The sequence below is a fragment of the Aphelocoma coerulescens genome, chromosome 25 (assembly GCF_041296385.1).
Source record: "Aphelocoma coerulescens isolate FSJ_1873_10779 chromosome 25, UR_Acoe_1.0, whole genome shotgun sequence".
Taxonomy (NCBI): domain Eukaryota; kingdom Metazoa; phylum Chordata; class Aves; order Passeriformes; family Corvidae; genus Aphelocoma; species Aphelocoma coerulescens.
In genome coordinates, this window is record NC_091038.1 from 2,259,070 (window position 1) to 2,278,382 (window position 19,313).

The 19,313-nt window shown below is 62.8% G+C and overlaps 1 protein-coding gene across 1 annotated transcript; it reads right to left on the reverse strand.

Moving 5' to 3' along the window:
* Positions 1-1,541: 1,541 nt before the first annotated feature.
* VSIG8 (V-set and immunoglobulin domain containing 8) lies at positions 1,542-12,728 on the reverse strand. The gene is made up of 8 exons (XM_068995118.1): positions 12,680-12,728; positions 11,415-11,590; positions 7,866-8,067; positions 7,359-7,391; positions 6,687-6,854; positions 3,534-3,656; positions 2,802-2,955; positions 1,542-1,713 (listed from the first exon to the last, which is right to left on the reverse strand). Exons 1-8 carry the CDS (start codon positions 12,726-12,728, stop codon positions 1,542-1,544), a joined length of 1,077 nt encoding a protein of 358 aa, XP_068851219.1.
* Between the last annotated feature and the right edge of the window lie 6,585 nt (positions 12,729-19,313).

Genomic DNA, 19,313 nt, shown 5'->3' on the forward strand with positions numbered 1-19,313 from the left:
CCCACATCACCACACTCCCCCTCTCAATTCACTCGATTTTATTCCATTTCCTTCTTCCTTTTTTTCCTTTTTTCCTGTTTTCTTTTTTTTTTTGTTTTGGTTTGGTTTTTTGGGTTTCTTTTCCTTTTGGCTTCGTTCCGAACCGCAACTCCCGGTGCCGGCAGCGCCTCGACCCCCCCCTCCAAAAAACCCCCCAATTTCAAAATGTGGGGGCACCGGGGGTGGAGCCGTTTTTTGGGGCCGGGTCAGCCCCGAGCCCGCGGTGACAGGCGGGTGACAAATAAATCCGGCTGGGAGCCCGGCGGGGGTCCTGGAAAACCGGGAAAGGCTCTGGGAATAGGGCGGGAAATGGGAACCGGGCCGGGGGGAAACTGGGAATGGGGATGGGGAACTGGGAGGGTCTGGAAATGCGGGGGGGGGGGGGGGGGGGGCGTAAAAAACGGGGCCAAACCCCAAAATAAAGCAACAAAACGAGGTGAAAACGGACCGGGGACGGCGGGAGAGGGATTTTAGGGGGATTTTAGGGGGATTTCGAGGGGTTTTAGGGTTTTTTTCAGGGCTGGGAGCCGCTCCTGCCGTCGCTTTTGCGGGCGGGCGCTTCCTGTCCCCGGCGCTGCGGAGGCCCCGCGGGGAGCAGGGTGGGGAGCACCGGGAACGGGATTTCGTGGGATTTCAGGGGAATTTTATAGGCTTTTTAGATTTTTATAGGATTTCGCGAGGTTTTTAGGGTTTTTTGAGGGCTGGGAGCCTCTCCTGCCGTCGCTTTTGCGGGCGGGCGCTCGCTGTCCCCGGCGCTGTCGCCGGCGCTGCGGTGGCCCCGCGGGGAGGGGGGAGCACCGGGGACCGGATTTCAGGGGATTTTTATAGGATTTTTGAGCGACTTGGAGGATTTTTATAGGATTTCGAGAGGTTTATAGGGTTTTTTGAGGGTTGGCAGCCTCTCCTGCCGTCGCTTTTGCGGGCGGGCGCTCGCCCTCCCCGGCGCTGCGGTGGCCCCGCGAGGGGCACCGGGGACGGGATTTCAGGGGAATTTTATAGGATTTTTAGATTTTTATAGAATTTCGCGAGGTTTTTAGGGTTTTTTGAGGATTGGCAGCCTCTCCTGCCGTCGCTTTTGCGGGTGGGCGCTCGCCCTCCCCGGCTCTGTCGCCGGCGCCGCGGTGGCCCCGCGGGGAGCACCGGGGACGGGATTTCGTGGGATTTCAGGGGAATTTTATAGGATTTTTAGATTTTTATAGAATTTCGCGAGGTTTTTAGGGTTTTTTGAGGGCTGGGAGCCTCTCCTGCCGTCGCTTTTGCGGGCGGGCGCTCGCCCTCCCCGGCGCTGCGGTGGCCCCGCGAGGGGCACCGGGGACGGGATTTCAGGGGGAATTTTATAGGATTTTTAGATTTTTATAGAATTTCGCGAGGTTTTTAGGGTTTTTTGAGGATTGGCAGCCTCTCCTGCCGTCGCTTTTGCGGGCGGGCGCTTCCTGTCCCCGGCTCTGTCGCCGGCGCTGCGGTGGCCCCGCGGGGAGGGGCCACCGGGGGTGGCCGCGGGCTCACAGCGCGGGGCAGGGGACCTGGTGCCGGATGCCGTCGTTGCAGAGCAGCGCGGCCGCGCGCTCGTCGCTGTCGCCGTGCTGGCACTGCATGTAGCTGATGCCGTGCGGGGAGTACGAGTGGTGGGCACAGGCCGTGCACGGCCGGGGCATGGTGCCACCCGTGCTGCTCCTGCGGGCACAGTGACAAGCGGGGACACGGTGTCAGAGCGAGCGGCGGCGCTGCTGGGTGCCCGTCGGTGCTTGGTGGCACCCGGTGGCACCCAAAGGGGCAGCAGCTCGGCTCTTGGTGCCCCTCTGGAAGCCACCTGTGGGTGGTGGCACTCACCTGTAGCTGGTCACCTCTTGGTGACCGTCGGTGCCCTGTGGCACCTGCCCGTAGGTGGTGGCACCCCTTGGTGTCCCTCTGGCACTCACCTGTACCTGATGCCACCCACCACTGGTACCTGGCAGCACCCAGTGGCACCCAGTGGTGCCTGTTAGACCCCTGTTAGACTGGTGGCACCTTGAGGTGACCTGCAGTGGCCCCTGGTAGTGCCCGTGGGTGCCCAGTGGTTACCAGGTTACCCAGGGGTGCCCAGTGTCACCCACTGGTGCCCATCAGCCCCCAGCAGAGCCCAGCAGTGCCCAGTGGTGACCACTGGACCCCAGGGGTGCCCAGTGGTGCCCAGTGACAGTGACTGGTGCCCATCAGCCCCCAGCAGTGCCCAGTGGTGCCCTTTGGACCCCAGTGGTGACCACTGGACCTCGGTGATACCCACCAGTGCCCAGTGGTGCCCAGTGCTGCCCAGTATCACTCACTGGTGCCCGTTTGGTGCAAGCCATGCCCATCAGTGCCCCGCAGAGCCCAGCAGCACCACTCCAGTGACCACTGGAGCCCAGTGGTGCCCATCGGTGCCCAGGGATGCCCCGTGGAGCCTCTGGCTGCCCACTTGCCCCCTGTAGAGCCCAGAGGCCCTGACTGGTGCCCTCTGGGCCCCAGTGGTGGCTGTCAGTGCCCAGTGGTGCCCAGCAACACTCACTGGTGCCCACCAGCCGCCAGCAGAGCCCAGTGGTGCCCAGTACAGCCCAGCAGAGCCCAGTGCCACCCCATGTCCCCACTCTGTCCCCCCGTGCCCACCTGCAGTCGCTGCAGCCCCTCGGACCCTCCTCGCGCTGCTAGTGGGTCATCAGTGCCCCGTGCCAGTCACTGGTGCCCAGTAGAGCCCAGTAGAGCCCAGTAGAGCCCAGTGCCACCCCGTGTCCCCCCGCGGTGCCCACCTGCAGTCGCTGCAGGCGCGCTGGCACTCCTTGCGCTGGTAGCGGGCGATCAGGGCCCAGATGAGCAGCCCCAGGAGGCTGAGGAGGAGGAGGGAGCCCAGGATGGAGCCCACGATGATGCCAGCCTGGCGCCCACCTGCCGCGGGGACACACCCTGTCACCGCCGGCCTCCACCGGCTGCCCGTGGCTCTGGGCACGGCCTGGGACAGCCCGGTGCCACCCTGGAGCCTAGAGCCACCCCCAGTGCCATCCCCGGGGCACCCTGGCACCTGGGACATCCACAGTGTCACCCAGAGCCAGCCCCGGTGCCACCCTGGAGCCCAGGGACACCGTGGTGCCACCCAGAGCCAGCCCCGGTGCCACCCTGGAGCCCAGAGCCACCCCCAGTGCCAGCCCCGGTGCACCCTGGCACCTGGAACATCCACAGTGCCACCCAGAGCCAGCCCCGGTGCCACCCTGGAGCCCAGAGCCACCCCCAGTGCCAGCCCCGGGGCACCCTGGCACCTGGAACATCCACAGTGCCACCCGGAGCCAGCCCTGGTGCCACCCTGGAGCCCAGGGACACTCCCGGAACCACCCAGAGCCAGCCCTGGTGCCACACAGAGACACCCACGGTGCCACCCAGAGCCAGCCCTGGTGCCCCTGGTGCCACTCACGGGGCCCGGGGCTCAGGTTGAGCTGGCACCCCCCGTGTCCCCCCTGTGTCCCCAGTGTCCCCCCAATGCCACTCACGGGGCCCGGGGCTCAGGTTGAGCTGGCACACCGAGTACCCGACGCGGTTGGTGACACGGCACTGGTAGGTGCCAGCGTGGGCCCCGGTCAGGCTGCGGATCAGGAGGTCACCCGGAGCACGGCCTGGGGGGGACAGGTGGCACTGTCACCTGGGGGGCACTTGGGCCCCAGGGATGGGGTGTGTGGGGGCACAGAGGGACACAAGGACACACAGGGACACACAGGGACACAGGGACACAGGGACACACAGGGACATGGGTGCTCAGGGACAGAGGGACACAGAGGGACATGGGTGCTGAGGGACACAGAGGGACATGGGTGCTCAGGGACAGAGGGACACACAGGGACACACAGGGACACACAGGGACACACAGGGACATGGGTGCTCAGGGACAGAGGGACACAGAGGGACATGGGTGCTCAGGGACACACAGGGACACAGGGACATGGGTGCTCAGGGACACACAGGGACACAAGGACACACAAGGACATGGGTGCTCAGGGACACACAGGGACACAGAGTGACACAGGGACAGGGACACACAGGGACACAGGGATATGGGTGCTCAGGGACACACAGGGACACACAGGGACACACGGGGACATGGGTGCTCAGGGACAGAGGGACACAGAGGGACATGGGTGCTCAGGGATACAGAGGGACACAGGGACACACAGGGACAGAGATATGGACACAGAGGGACACACAGGGACACCCAGGGACATGGGTGCTCAGGGACACACAGGGACACAGGGACAGAGGGACATGGGTGCTCAGGGACACACAGGGACACCCAGGGACATGGGTGCTCAGGGACACACAGGGACACAGAGGGACATGGGTGTTCAGGGACAGAGGGACACACAGGGACACACAGGGACACAGGGACATGGGTGCTCAGGGACACACAGGGACACAGGGACATGGGTGCTCAGGGACAGAGGGACACAGAGGGACATGGGTGCTGAGGGACACAGAGGGACATGGGTGCTCAGGGACAGAGGGACACACAGGGACACACAGGGACACACAGGGACACACAGGGACATGGGTGCTCAGGGACAGAGGGACACACAGGGACACACAGGGACACACAGGGACATGGGTGCTCAGGGACACACAGGGACACAGAGTGACACAGGGACAGGGACACAGGGACACAGGGATATGGGTGCTCAGGGACACACAGGGACACACGGGGACATGGGTGCTCAGGGACAGAGGGACACAGAGGGACATGGGTGCTCAGGGATACAGAGGGACACAGGGACACACAGGGACAGAGATATGGACACAGAGGGACACACAGGGACACCCAGGGACATGGGTGCTCAGGGACACAGAGGGACACAAGGACACCCAGGGACATGGGTGCTCAGGGACACACAGGGACACCCAGGGACATGGGTGCTCAGGGACACACAGGGACACACAGGGACACACAGGGACATGGATGCTCAGGGACACAGGAACAGGGACATGGGTGCACGGGGACACACAGGGACACAAGGACACACAGGGATACGGGTGCTCAGGGACACACAGGGACACAGAGGGACACAGAGGGACATGGGTGCTCAGGGACACAGGAACAGGGACATGGGTGCACGGGGACACAAGGACACACAGGGACACACAGGGACACAGGGACACACAGGGACATGGGTGCTCAGGGACACAGAGGGACACAAGGACACACAGGGACATGGGTGCTCAGGGACACACAGGGACACAGGGACAGAGGGACATGGGTGCTCAGCGACACAGGGACAGGGACATGGGTGCTCAGGGACACACAGGGACACACAGGGACACACAGGGACATGGGTGCTCAGGGACACAAAAGGACACACAGGGACAGGGATATGGACACAGAGGGACACACAGTGACACAGGGACAGGGACACACAGGGACATGGGTGCTCAGGGACACACAGGGACATGGGTGCTCAGGGACACGGGCACATGGGGACATGGGCACTCAGACGGACATGGACATGGACACACAGACATGGGGCACACACGGGTATGGGCACACAGACATGGGCACTCGGGGACATGGACACACACACGGGCACACACAGACATGGACACACGGACACGGGGCACATGAGGGTATGGACACTCAGACATGGACACACGGACACGGCACACGGACACGGGCACTCAGGGACACGGGCACTCAGACATGGACACACGGACACGGGGCACATGAGGGTATGGACACTCGGACATGGGCACACGGACACGGGCACTCAGGGACACGGGCACTCAGACATGGACACATGGACATGGGGCACACACAGACATGGACACACGGACAAGGGGCACATGAGGGTATGGACACTCAGACATGGACACACGGACACGGCACACGGACACGGGCACTCAGGGACACGGGCACTCAGACATGGACACACGGACACGGGGCACATGAGGGTATGGACACTCGGACATGGGCACACGGACACGGGCACTCAGGGACACGGGCACTCAGACATGGACACATGGACATGGGGCACACACAGACATGGACACACGGACAAGGGGCACATGAGGGTATGGACACTCAGACATGGACACACGGACATGGGCACACGGACACGGGCACACATGGACATGGGCACACGGACACGGGCACACAGACATGGACACACGGACATGGGCACACGGACAAGGGCACTCAGGGACACGGGCACTCAGACACACGGACACGGGGCACACGCGGGTATAGACACACGGACACGAGCACACACAGACACGGACACAGGGCAGACACAGACACACGGACACGGGGCACACGCGGATATGGACACAGGGACATGGAGCACACAGCCCCCCCCACCCATGTGCACCCACCCTCCCCGTGCCCCCCATGGCCACAGCACCCCCTTGGATGGTGCCCCCCAATCCCCTCCTGAAGCCCCTCGAGTGCCCCCGCACCCCCCCGGGGTTCCTCACCCACCTTGCAGGGTCCCCGAGGGCAGGGACCTCCTAAAACCCCTCCTGAATCCCCCCACATCCCCTCCCGAGCCCCCCTGGGGGGGTCCGGCACCCACCTTGCAGGGTCCTTGAGGGCAGGGACCCCCTAAAGCCCCTCCTGAACCCCCCCAATCCCCTTCCGAGCCCCCCTGGGGGGGTCCGGCACCCACCTTGCAGGGTCCCCGAGGGCAGGCGCCCACCCCCGTAGCCCTCGGCCAGCTTTGCCCACTGGTAGGAGAGGGGCGCGGTGCCCCCCCGGCTGAAGCAGCGCAGCAGCACCGACCCCCCCTCGATCAGCTCCCCCTCGCTCCAGCACTGCGGGGCCGCCGGTTTCTCTGCTGGGACACGGACACAGTCAGGGGACACCGCGGGGGCACCCGGGAGGGGACAGGGACACCCGGGAGGGACACTGGGAGGACTGGGGATACTCGGGAGGGGGACTGGGACACCCGGGAGGGACACTGGGGGGACTGGGGATACTCGGGAGGGGGACTGGAATACCCGGGAGGGACACTGGGAGGACTGGGGATACTCAAGAGGGGGACTGGGATACCCGGGAGGGACACTGGGAGGACTGGGGATACTCGGGAGGGGGACTGGGACACCATCAGGAGTAGCCGGGGGAACAGGGGATGAGGGACGGGGGAGAGGAGGGACAGGGACGGAGCCACCGTGGAGGGGGACAAGGGACAGGAGCCACTGGCAGTGCCACTTGAGGGGACACCGTCAGTGCCACCAGGGGCCACTCAGGGAGGGGGGTGGGGAGGGGGATGGGGGTCACTGTCAGGGCCACCGGGGGCCGCCCAGGAGAGGGAGCACAACACGGGGAGAGAGGGGATCACCTGGAGGGGGACACGGGACACTGTCAGGGCCACCTGGATGGGGGACAGGGGACACTGTCAGTGCCACTTAGAGGGACACCGTCAGGGCCAGCCGGGAAGGGGACTTGGGAGGGGGACAGGGGACACCGTCAGGGCCACCGGGGAGGACACTCAGGAACGGGACTTGGGAGGGGGACAAGGGACACCGTCAGAGCCACATCAGGGGACGCTGTCAGGGCCACCAGGGGCCACCCAGGAAGGGGGACCTGGGAGGGGACAGGGGACACCACCAGCGCCACCAGTGGCCACTCAGGAGTGGGAAGAGAGGGGATCACCTTGGGGAGGAGGGGATGGGACAGGGGACACCATCAGGGCCACTGCGGCCACCCAGGAAGGGGGACCTGGGAGGGGACAGGGGACACCACCAGTGGCACCAGGAGCCACCACAATGAACCAGCACCATCTCCGCGTGTGCGAGCCAGGAGGGGACAGGCGGCACCGGGGCCGCGCCGGGAGCGATGGCCTCACCTTGCACGGTGACAATGACCTCGTGCACGGCCACCGTGTTCTTCTTGACGCGGCACTGGTAGGTGCCGGTGTCGCTCTCCTGCAGGTCGGCCACGCGGATGGAGGCGTCGCGCTGGCCCGGGTCCGTCTGCACGAAGGCCACGCGGTCCTGCAGCCCCGAGCCGCTGCCGTAGTTCACGTGGTGGTCCTGGTAGGACAGGAACTGGGGACACGCGGGGACAGCGTCAGGGCGGCGTTGGGGACGCGGGGAGGGTGGGGTTTGGGGGTTGGGCTGGGCTTGGGGTTGGGTTGGGTTTGGGTTGGGGTAGGATTGGGTTAGGATTGGGTTGGGATTAGGGTTGGGTTTAGGTTGGGTAAGGGTTTGGGTTAGGGTTGTGTTTAGGTTAGGGTTAGGGTTGGGTTTGGGTTGGGTTAGGACTGGGTTAGGATTGGGTTTGGGCTCGGGTTAGGTTAAGGTCGGGTTTAGGCTGGGTTAGGGTTGGTTTTGGGTTGGGGTTAGGGTTGGGTTATGGTTAGGTTTGGGTTGGGTTTAGGTTGGGTTAGTGTTTGGGTTTGGGTTAAGGTTAGGGGTAGGGTTTGGGTTGCGTTGGGTTAGGAGTAGGGTTACGGTTTGTTAGGGTTTGGTTTAACCTTGGATTTAGGTTTGTTGGGTTGGGTTTGGGTTAGCGTTAGGGTTAGTATTGGGTTAGGATTGGGTTGGGGTTAGGGTTGGGTTTAGGTTGGGTAAGGGTTTGGGTTACGGTTTTGTTTAGGTTAGGGTTAGGGTTGGGTTTAGGGTTGGGTTAGGGTTAGGATTGGGTTAGGATTGGGTTTGTGTTGGGGTTAGGTTGGGTTAGGGTTTGGGTTTGGGTTGGGTTAGGTTGGGTTAGGGTTAGGGTTTGGGTTGGGTTAGGGTTTGGGTTTAGGTTGTGTTTGGGGTTGGGTCTGGGTTGGGTTTAGGTTAGGGTTAAGGTTTGTCAGGATTTGGTTTGACCTTGGGTTAGGGTTGGTTGGGTTGGTTTTGGGTTTGGTTTGGGTTAGGGTTGAGTTTAGGTTAGGGATAAGGTTATTAGGGTTCGGTTTAGCCGTGGATTAATGTTGATTGGGTTGGGTTTGGGTTAGGGTTGGATTCGGGTTAGGGTTGTGTTAGAGTTGGGTTAGGGTTAGGGTTGGGTTTAGGTTAGGGTTGGGTTTAGGTAAGGTTTAAGGTTTGCTGAGGTTTGGTTTAGCCTTGGGTGGAGGTTGGTTGGGTTTGGGTTGGTTTAGGGTTAGGGGTAGCGTTTCGGTTTGGTTAGGGTTGGGTTCGGTTTGGGTTCGGTTTAGGTTAGGGTTATGGTTTTTCAGGATTTTGTTTAGGCTTGGGTTGCGTTTGGGTTGGTTTAGTTAGGTTTAGGGTTTAAGGTTCGGGTTAGGGTTATTTTGGGTGTGGAATCTGGTTAGGGTGGGGTTAGGGTTAGGTTTAGTTTAGGTCTGGAATCTGGTTAGGGTGGGATTTGAGGTCAGAGTTTGGTTTTGTGTAGGATTGAGTTTACGGTTTTGGTGAGCTGTATGTAAGATTTAGGGCTGGGATTAAGATTGGGGTTGGGGTTAGAGTTAGGTTTAGTTGGGTTTAGGGTTGGGTTTGGTCTTGGTTTTGTCAGGGTTTGTTTTGGTTAGATTTAAGCTTGGGGTTAGGGTTGGGTTAAGGTCAGTTAAGGTTAGTTGGGTTTAGGTTTGTGGTTTGGGTTTGTCTTTGGGTTAATTTTGGTTAGGATTTGTTAAATGTCGGGTTTTGTTAGTGTTGGTTAGGGTTTGGTTAGGATTAGATTGGTTTAGGGTTAATTAGGTTTGGGTTGGGGTTGGCTTTAGGCTGGGTTTGTGTCAGGGTTAGGTTGGGTTATTTTGCAGTAGGATTTGATTAGGGTGCTGTTAGGGTTTGGTTTGTGTTCAGTTAAGGTTGGGTTAGGCTTGGGTTCGGGTTAGTTTGGGTTAGGGTTAGTTGGGGTTGGGTTAGGGCTGGGTTTAGGTTTGCTTTTGGTTAGGATTGGGGTTAGAGCTAGATTAAGGTTGGGTTTGGATTAGTATTGAGGTACTTTGGGTTGGCTTTGGGCACAGTGGGGGTTTCTCAGGGCAGGGGGGGCTCAGCAATGGCTCTTTGCCTGTTCCTGCTCCTTCCCTGGCCTCCCTCTGGCCCTGCCTGGCCCAGGCCTGGCCCTGCCTGTCCCAGGCCTTTCCCAGCCCCATCTGTCCCTGGCTGGTTGTTCCCTGCTCTGCCTGGCCCTGCCTGGCCCTGTCTTGTCCCTCCCAGCCTGTCCCAGCCTGGCCCTGCCTGGCCCTGCCTGTCCCAGCCTGGCCCTGCCTGTCCCAGCCTGTCCCTGCCTGTCCCTGCCTGTCCCAGCCTGGCCCTGCCTGGCCCTGCTCCTTCCCAGCCTGGCACTCCCAGATGCTGCCAGACCTTCCCTGCCCTGCCCATCCCTGCCTGCCTTGCTCAGAACCTGCAGAGCCTGCCCCTCCTTCCCTCTCCTTCCCTCTCCTTCCCATCCCTGCCTGTCCTTCCCTCTCCTTCCCTCTCCTTCCCTCCCCATCCCTGCCTGTCCTTCCCTCTCCTTCCCTCTCCTTCCCATCCCTGCCCATCCTTCCCTCTCCTTCCCATCCCTGCCTGTCCCTGCCTGTCCCTGCCTGCTCCACTGGGCTCCATCTGATCCCATCCTAGCCCTGCTTGTCCTGCCTGGTCCTTCCCCGTCCTTCCAGACCTTCCCTGTCCCTGCCTGTCCCTGCCTGTCCTGCCTGCTCAGCTGGGTCCCATCCCATCCCATCCCATCCCATCCCATCCCATCCCATCCCATCCCATCCCATCCCATCCCATCCCATCCCATCCCATCCCATCCCATCCCATCCCATCCTGTCCTGCTTCATCCTTCCAGATTCTGCCTGGTCCTTCCCTGTCCCTCCCTGCCTGTCCTGCCTGTCCCTGTCTGGTCCTTCCCATCCCAGCACTTCCAGACCCTGTCTGGTCCTTCCCTGTCCTTCCAGACCTTCCTGCCCTGCCTGTCCCTGCCCATCCCTCCCTGTCCCTGCCTGTCCTGCCCATCCCTCCCTGTCCCTGCCTGTCCTTCCCTCTCCCTGCCCATCCCTCCCTGTCCCTCCCTGTCCTGCCTGTCCTTCCCGTTCCTGCCTGTCCTGCCTGTCCCTGCCTGTCCTTCCCTCTCCTTCTCTCCGTCCCGTCCCTCCCTGTCCCTACCTGTCCTGCCTGTCCCTGCCCATCCCTGCCTGTCCCTGCCTGTCCCTGCCTGTCCTTCCCTCTTCTCTCTCCTTCCCATTCCTGCCTGTCCCTGCCTGTCCCTGCCTGTCCTTCCCTCTCCTTCTCTCCATCCCATCCCATCCCATCCCATCCCATCCCATCCCATCCCATCCCATCCCATCCCATCCCATCCCATCCCATCCCATCCCATCCCATCCCTGTCTGTCCCTGCCTGTCCCTGCCTGTCCCTGCCTGTCCCTGCCTGTCCCTGCCTGTCCCTCAGCTTGGCCGAGCCCCGATCCCATCCCTCCACCCCCCCAACCCTGTCCCACCGTGCCCGAGCCCCTCACCACGTTCTCAGGGCCAGGTCTCTCGGGCGTGATCTGGATCCACTCGATTCCCACACCCTGGGGACCGTTGTCCTCGGGCTCCAGGACATAGGGACAGCCCAGCTTGACCGAGTCGCCCTTGGCCAGGTACAGAACCTCCCGGCCCTTGCCGTTGATCCTGACGGCCACGAGGAGAGCTGGGGACAGAACGGCACCGTCACCCCCCGAAAGAGCACCCAGAGCACCCCCTGACCCCGCTCTGGCACCCCTCAGCCCCACATCTGCAGCTCCTCACCCATGCGGAGCAGGGATGAGGCACAGAGACCCCAAACCTGTGCCCCAACATCCCTGACCCCACACCTGCACCCCCCAACCCACAGGGGACAGAATGGGGAAGGGACTCATCACACCCCAAACCTGTGCCCTGACACCCTCCTGACCCCACACCTGTGGCCCCCGGCCCACAGAGGACAGGGGCCCATCACCTCTATCCTGGCACCCCCGAACTCCATACCGGCAGCTTCTGACCCACGGGAAGCAGGGATGGGGCACAGGGACCCCAAACCTGTGCCCTGGCACACCCTGACCGCACACCTGCAGTCCCCCCCTCCGCAGGGCACAGGGACCAGGCACAAGGACCCAGCACCTCCCAAACTGGTGCCCTGACACGCCTTGAACCCCACACCTGCAGCTCCCCATTCTCGGGACACAGGATGGGTTGCACCCCAAGTTGTGCCCCAGCACATCTGTCAGTTCCTCACCCTGTGGGTCACAGGGACGCATCACACCCCAAACCAGTGCCCTGACACACCTTGAACCCCACACCTGCAGCACCCGACCTGAAGAGAGCAGGAACCCATCGTCCCCCAATTCTGTGTCCCAATGCTCCTGGCAGCACCCCCAGACCCCACAGCTGCAGTTCCCCACCCGCGGGAGCAGTGACAGGGCACAGGGACCCCTCGCATCCCAAACCTGTGCCCTGACACCCCCAGACCCCACACCTGCAGTCCCCCGACCCCACACCTGCAGCCCCCCACCCGCGGGTCGCATCTCCCACATCGGGCGCCCACGGGGGTGTCCCGGGTTGGTCCCGGTCCCCTCGGGGCTGTCACCCCCCGGCAGCCCCAGCGACACGTCGGGCTCGATGCCACCTGCCCTGTCCCGCACGGGCAGGACCCCGGTGGTGGCCGCAGGTGTGTGACCACGGGGCGCGCCCTGCGCTCCATCCCGGGGCTCGGAGCCTCTCCGGGATCCCTCGGGGAGCCGCGATCCCGGGATCCTCCTACCTGGCAGGATCCCGAGGAGCAGGAGCAGGCTGGCGCCGTGCCCTGCCATGGCGCTGCGGCCGCGGAGGAGGAGGAGGAGGACGAGGAGGAGGACGCAGGAAGGCTCCGAGGCTCCGAGGGCACCCGGCCCGTGCGGGGCCCTTTTAGGCGCTGGGCCGGGGCCGCTCCTCCCCGTGGGGAGGATTCCTGTGGGATGAGTGAGTGGCTCCGAGCTGTGCGTGGCTGCCGCCCTGCTCCGCTCCTACCCCCTAATTAGGCAGCGCCCGGCCCGCCGGACCCCGGCCGGACCCCAGTGGGACACCAGGGGGGCACCAGGGGGACACCCCGAGAAAGGGATGGGGATGGGATGGACGTGGCCCCGCTGTGGGCGCTGAGTGGGGACAGTGGGACAAAGCCACCAGCGGCTGGAGGTGGCAGCTCGGCCCCACGGATCCCGAAAGGATTCTGGGTTTGGAGTGGGACTCGAAGAGCTTAAAGGTGTGGTTGGAGCGGGGGTTTAAAGGCAGCAGATCCCTCCTCCGGACCTGCCCCTGGGCTGGCGGGCACTGGCGGTGGCAGCGTGGGGACCATGGCACCTACCGAGCCCACTGGTCACTGCATGGGGACGTGGTGGCGTGGCAGGGATGGGGACAGGGCCACGCTCGGGGCAGGGATGGAGGAGCTGGAACAGGGAGACAGAAGTGGATGGAAATGTTGGGGCCAAGGACATGGCAGGGATGGAGGAGTTGGGACGGGATGGACGGAGGAGTGGGACAAGGCCACGGCGTTGGATGGAGGTGTTGGGGACAGGGACACAGCAGGGGATGGAGGAGTTGGGACGGTGACACATGGCAGTGGATGGAACCCTTGGGGACAGGGACAGTGGCAGTGGATGGGGGAGCTGGGACAGGGTGGACAGAGGAGATGGGACAGTGGATGGAGCTGTTGGGGACAAGGACACTGGCAGGGCATGGAGGGGCTGGGACAGGGACGTGGCAGCAGGTGCAGGAGATGGGACAGGGCCACGGCGGGGGATGGAAGAGATGGGACAGGGCCACGGCGGGGGATGGAAGAGCTGGGACAGGGACGGATGGAGGAGCTGGGACAGGGCCATGGTGGGGGATGGAAGAGCTGGGACAGGGTGGATGCAGGAGTTAGGACAGGGCCATGGTGGGGGCCAGAAGAGCTGGGACAGGGACACACAAATGGGCGGAGGAGTTGGGACAGGGACAAGTGACAGCGGGTGTTGGGGTGACACCAGGGGGGCTCAGCCCCATGGGAAGGCCCTGCCAAGGACACTGTCCCTGCTCGTATCCCTTGAGGCCACACAGGAGACATGGACAGCGTGAACAGGGGGACATGGGGACACAGGGACGTGGACACCCATCAGTGACACGAGGGCACAGGGACACGGGAGCTCAGGGACACGGGCACACCCCGACACTGTCACCCATGCCCTCCCCCCACCTGTGTGCCCCCACCCCCATCCAGGGACCCCCCAGACCCCACGTGCTCCTGGGGTCACAGTGCCCACCTGGGACAGGTGGCCCTGTCCTTGGCCTTGGCCTGGGGGTGGCTGAGCCCCCATCCCAAGGGGCTGTGACCCCTGCACTGGGCTGTGACCCCCCCCAAGGGGCTGTGACCCCCCTTTCTGTGCTGTGACCCCCCCCAAGGGGCTGTGACCCCCACTCTGGGCTGTGACCCCTACACCGGGCTGTGACCCCCACACCGGGCTGTGACCCCCCCTTTCTGTGCTGTGACCCCTGCACTGGGCTGTGACCCCTCCTTCCCGTGCTGTGACCCCCCCCCCAAGGTGCTGTGACCCCCCCCCCCAAGGGGCTGTGACCCCCCCTTCCCGTGCTGTGACCCTCACTCTTGACTGTGTCCCCCAAACGGGATTGTGACCCCCACCCCAGGCTGTGCCCCCCACTCCGTGCTGTGACCGCCCCACGGGGCTGTGCCCCCCAGAGTGGGCTGTGCCCCCCACCCTGTGCTGTGCCCCCCACCCGGTGCCATGTCCCCCACCCTGTGCCATGTCCCCGCTCCGGTGCCAGCTCCGTGCCCAGCTCCGTGCCCAGCCCGGCCCGGCCCGGCCCCGCCCGGCCCGGCTCTGCCCCGCGGCCCCGCTCGGCCCTTCCGGCCGCTCCGGGACTGCCCGAGCCGGCTCTGCCGCTGCCCCGGCGGGGCCAAACCCCGGCCCCGAGGCCATGGACTGCTCCAGTTCCCGTCCCAGTTCCCAGTTTAACCCTTCCCGGCTCCCGCTGGGAATTGGGGCTCGGCCGGGCACGTGCGGAGCCGCGTCTGTGATTTTGGGGGGGCCCCGGGGGCCGTGACGGGGCCGGGGCTCGGCGGGGACGGTCCCCGGCCGGGGACAGCGCCAGCCCCGCTCGGCGCGGTGGCTTCGAACCCCTCCGGGCTGGGCCAGGCTCAGAGTGAGCCACGGTGACACGGCCGGAGCGTGGCCAGGGCGGGGTGGACACCGGGGATGGGCACTGGGGTGGAAAATAGGGATGGACACTGGATATGGGCACTGGGGATGGACACCGGGGGTGGCACAGGGGATGGACAATGGGGATGGGGCTGGGGTTGGAAAATGGGGATAGAAAACAGGGATGGAAAACAGGGATGGACGATAGGGATGGACAACAGGGATGGACAATGGGGATGGCCCTGGGGGTGACACTGAACGTGGACACAGAGGGTGGCACAGGGGATGGACAATGGGGATGGACAATAGGGATGGACACAGGGGATGGACACTGGGGATAGATAATGGGGATGGACATGGGATGGACACTGGGGGTCACACTGAGTGTGGACATAGGGGGTTGGCACAGTGGATGGACAACAAGGATGGCACTGAGGGTGGCACTGGGGATGGACAATGGGGATGGACAATAAGGATGGACAATAGGGATGGACAATAGGGATGGCCCTGGGGGTGACACTGAGCATGGACACTGGGGGTGACACAGGGGATGGACACTGGGGGTGGACACTGGGGGTGGAAAATAGGGATGGACACTGGCTACGGGCACTGGGGAGGGACACCAGAGATGGAGACTGGGGATGGACACCGGGGGTGGAAAATAGGGATGGACACTGGCTACGGGCACTGGGGAGGGACACCAGAGATGGACACTGGGGATGGACACCGGGGGTGACACTGAGAGTGGACACAGGGGGTGGCACAGGGAATGGACACTGGGGGTGGACACTGGGGGTGGCCCTGGGGCTGGAAAATAGGGATGGACAATAGGAATGGACACTGAGGATGGACACTGGGGGTGGCACAGGGGATGGACACTGGGGGTGGCACAGGGGGTGACACTGAAGATGGACATGGGGGATGGAGCTGGGGATGGAAAATGGGGATGGACAATAGGGGTGGACACTGGGGGTCGACACTGGGGGTGGAAAATAGGGATGGACAATAGGGATGGGAACTGGGGATGGACAGCAGAGATGGACACTGTGGGTGGCACTGGGGGTGGACACCGTGGGTGACAATGAGGATGGATGTGCAGGATGGCGCTGGGGATGGACAATAAGGATGGACACTGGGGATGGACACTGGGAATGGACACTGGGGGTGGACACTGGGGATGGACACTGGGGATGGAAAATGGGGATGGACACTGGGGATGGACAATGAGGACGGAAAATGAGGATGGACACTGGGGATGGAAAATGGGGATGATGCAGGGTGGATGATGGGGGTGACACTGGGGATGGACACTGGGGGATGGGACTGGGGGTGGACAATGAGGATGGAAAATGGGGATGGACAGTAGGGATGGACACTGCAGGTGGCATTGGGGATGTACGATGGGACTGGACACTCAGGATGGACAGGTGGAATGGAAAATGGGAATGGACACTGGGGATGGACACTGGGAATGGACAATGAAGATGGGACAGCAGATGGACACTGGGGGTGGATGCAGTGGTCAGCATTGGGGATGGACAATGGGTATGGACACAGGGGATGGGCACAGGATGGACACAGGGGATGGACAGTGGGGATGGACACTCAGGATGGACAACAGGGATGGGCACTGGAATGGACACTGGGAGTTGATAATGGGGATGGACACAATGGATGGACACTGGGAATGGATACTGGGAATAGATTCTGGGGATGGACACGGGATGGATACTGGGGATGGACACAGGGGATGGATGATGGGGGTGTACAGTGGGGATGGACAGTGGGGATGGACACTGGGGATGGATGATGGGGGTGCACAGTGGGGATGGACAGTGGGGATGGACAGTGAGGATGGACAGTGGGGATGGACAGTGGGGATGGACACAGGGGATGGATGATGAGGGTGCACAGTGGGGATGGACATGGGATGGACAGTGAGGATGGACAGTGGGGATGGACAGTGAGGATGGACACTGGGGATGGACACTGGGGATGGACACTGGGGTGGCACAGAGCCCTGCAGAGGGGGTAGCACTGGTGACAATGGCCTGGGTGTCCCCAAGAGCTTGGTGGCCACTGGGGCTTCCTCGGGGCTGGGGCTGAGGTGGCTGCTGTGTCCCCAAAAGGGACACCCAGCCCTGCAGTGCCCGGCCCTGTCACACCGCGAGGTCACAGCGGAGCTGGAGCGGAGATGGGATGGGACAAGGATGGGAAGGGACAACAAAGCCTCGTCCTTCCTCTGCTCCAGCCTGGCCCGGCCTCGCCTTTCCCAGCTCTCCTTGTTTTCCAGCTGCTCTGGCAATTAATCAGGGCCGCTCCTGCGGGACCTTGTGGCTCCCGAGGCCCTGTCCCCATCCCCCTGGAGGTGACACCTTTGCATCATCCCCTGGTGCCTTTGCTTTGGCCCTGAGGGAGCTTCAGCTGCAGGGACAGAGGTGGCACCGCGGTGACAAGGTGGCACCGGCAGGGCTGGGGGTGGTGGGGGAGAGCCCACGGGGACCCTGCCCTGGGGCTGGGGGCACCCTCAAACAGCCCCAGTGGATTCGGGGACGGGGCAAGGGACAATCTCCACCCACAGCATGGGGCAGGTGGCACAAGGAGCCTCAGGGCTCCTCCAGCCCTGTGGGCAGCTCCTGAGGCCAGGGAAGGATGGGGAACACCACCTGCTCAAAAACAGCATTTAATTAAAAACAGATTAAAAATACCGATTTAAAAACGGAAGTGGAGCCCCAAATCCGTGGGGATTCGGGCTGGGCCTAGGAGAGGGCTGCGTTGGCTCGTCCCTGGGCTTTGCGCTCCACCTGGGCACGGCACTTGTCGGGCATTCCAGTGGCTCTGCAAAGAATCCATCAGGCTCCCCATGGCTCTGGGACCGTGGCCCCGCAGCAGGTCCCGTTTGCTGAGGATGCAGAGGGAGCTGGGAGGTGGCCCAGGCTGGGACACCAGGAGAGCCCCGGGCTGGGGACAGCGATGGTGCCCAGAGCGCTGCCAGTGCCAGCTCCGCTCCTGCAGGATGCTCATCCCATCCCATCCCATCCCATCCCATCCCATCCCATCCCATCCCATCCCATCCCATCCCATCCCATCCCATCCCATCCCATCCCATCCCATCCCATCCCATCCCATCCCATCCCACCCCACCCCATCCCATCCCACCCCACCCCACCCCATCCCATCCCATCCCACCCCATCCCACCCCATCCCATCCCATCCCACCCCATCCATCCCACCCCATCCCATCCCATCCCATCCCACCCCATCCCATCTCCCCCAACCCCAGCCAGACTCTGCTGTGCCACACCCAAACCTCTCCCCGCGCGCATTTTTGGGGACAAAAAGCTGCTTTTCCCCGCTGTGTTTTACACCCCTCAGCCCACCCAGAGCTCCGATTTGGCATCCCCTGCCCTGGAATCCGCGCCGAGGATGCGGAGCAGCGCCCAAAGCCGGGGGGTGCCCCCCCGTCGCTGCCACCCCGAGGTGAGTCAGGCTGTGGTCGGCCGGAAACCAGCGAAGCTCGCGGTGCCCCCATTTCCCCGGCTGTAAAAATGCGGATAATGACACATCTGGGGCCGCTCTCCCAGGAGTTAATGACTGCCGGGATTACTCAGGTTCCATGGTGACGCGGGCAGGGGTGGGAGCGCGGCATTAACCAAATGCTGCCGCACTTTGAAGGCGTTCGGGGCCGCGAGAATTCCCTCATTACTGCCCGGGTGTCACCTTTCATCCTCCCCTGGAGAATATGAGCAGAATTCCTGCCTGACGAGCCCCGGGCAGCCGCATCACGGCAAAGGATTCCAGGACGCCGGCAAGAGTGGCCACAGCGGGCTCTAATAAAGGTAATGACAGTGGCCGGTGTTTGGGTGAGCTCGGGGATGTCCAGGGCTGGATTTTCAGGAATTAGCTCGGCACAAACAGTTTCCAGCAAATTAAAAAAAAAAAAAAATTGGGAAAACAACAGGAGGATGGGGAGGGGAAGGTTGGAGCCAGGCTGGAAGGGTGAGCTGGTCCTAAAAAGTGGACAGGCCCTAAAAAGCTGAGCCAGAGACAAAAAATGAGCTGGACCTAAAATCTGAGCCAGGCCCAAAAACTGAATTTGCCTGGAAATCAGAACAAGCCCCGAAATTGGAACAAGCCCCAAAAACCTGAACCAGTCCCAAAATCTGAACCAGTAACAAAACCTGAACCAGCGCCAAAAACTGAACCGGACCCAAAAACTGAACCAGC

Excerpts from the sequence above, each read along its gene's own strand:
- VSIG8 (XM_068995118.1), bottom strand. The coding sequence starts at position 12,728 with ATGGCAGGGCACGGCGCCAGCCTGCTCCTGCTCCTCGGGATCCTGCCA. Across the intron at positions 11,591-12,679 it reads GCTCCTCGGGATCCTGCCAG|CTCTCCTCGTGGCCGTCAGG; the intron begins GTAGGAGGATCC and ends TTCTGTCCCCAG. Across the intron at positions 1,714-2,801 it reads CGCGCCTGCAGCGACTGCAG|GAGCAGCACGGGTGGCACCA; the intron begins GTGGGCACCGCG and ends CTGTGCCCGCAG.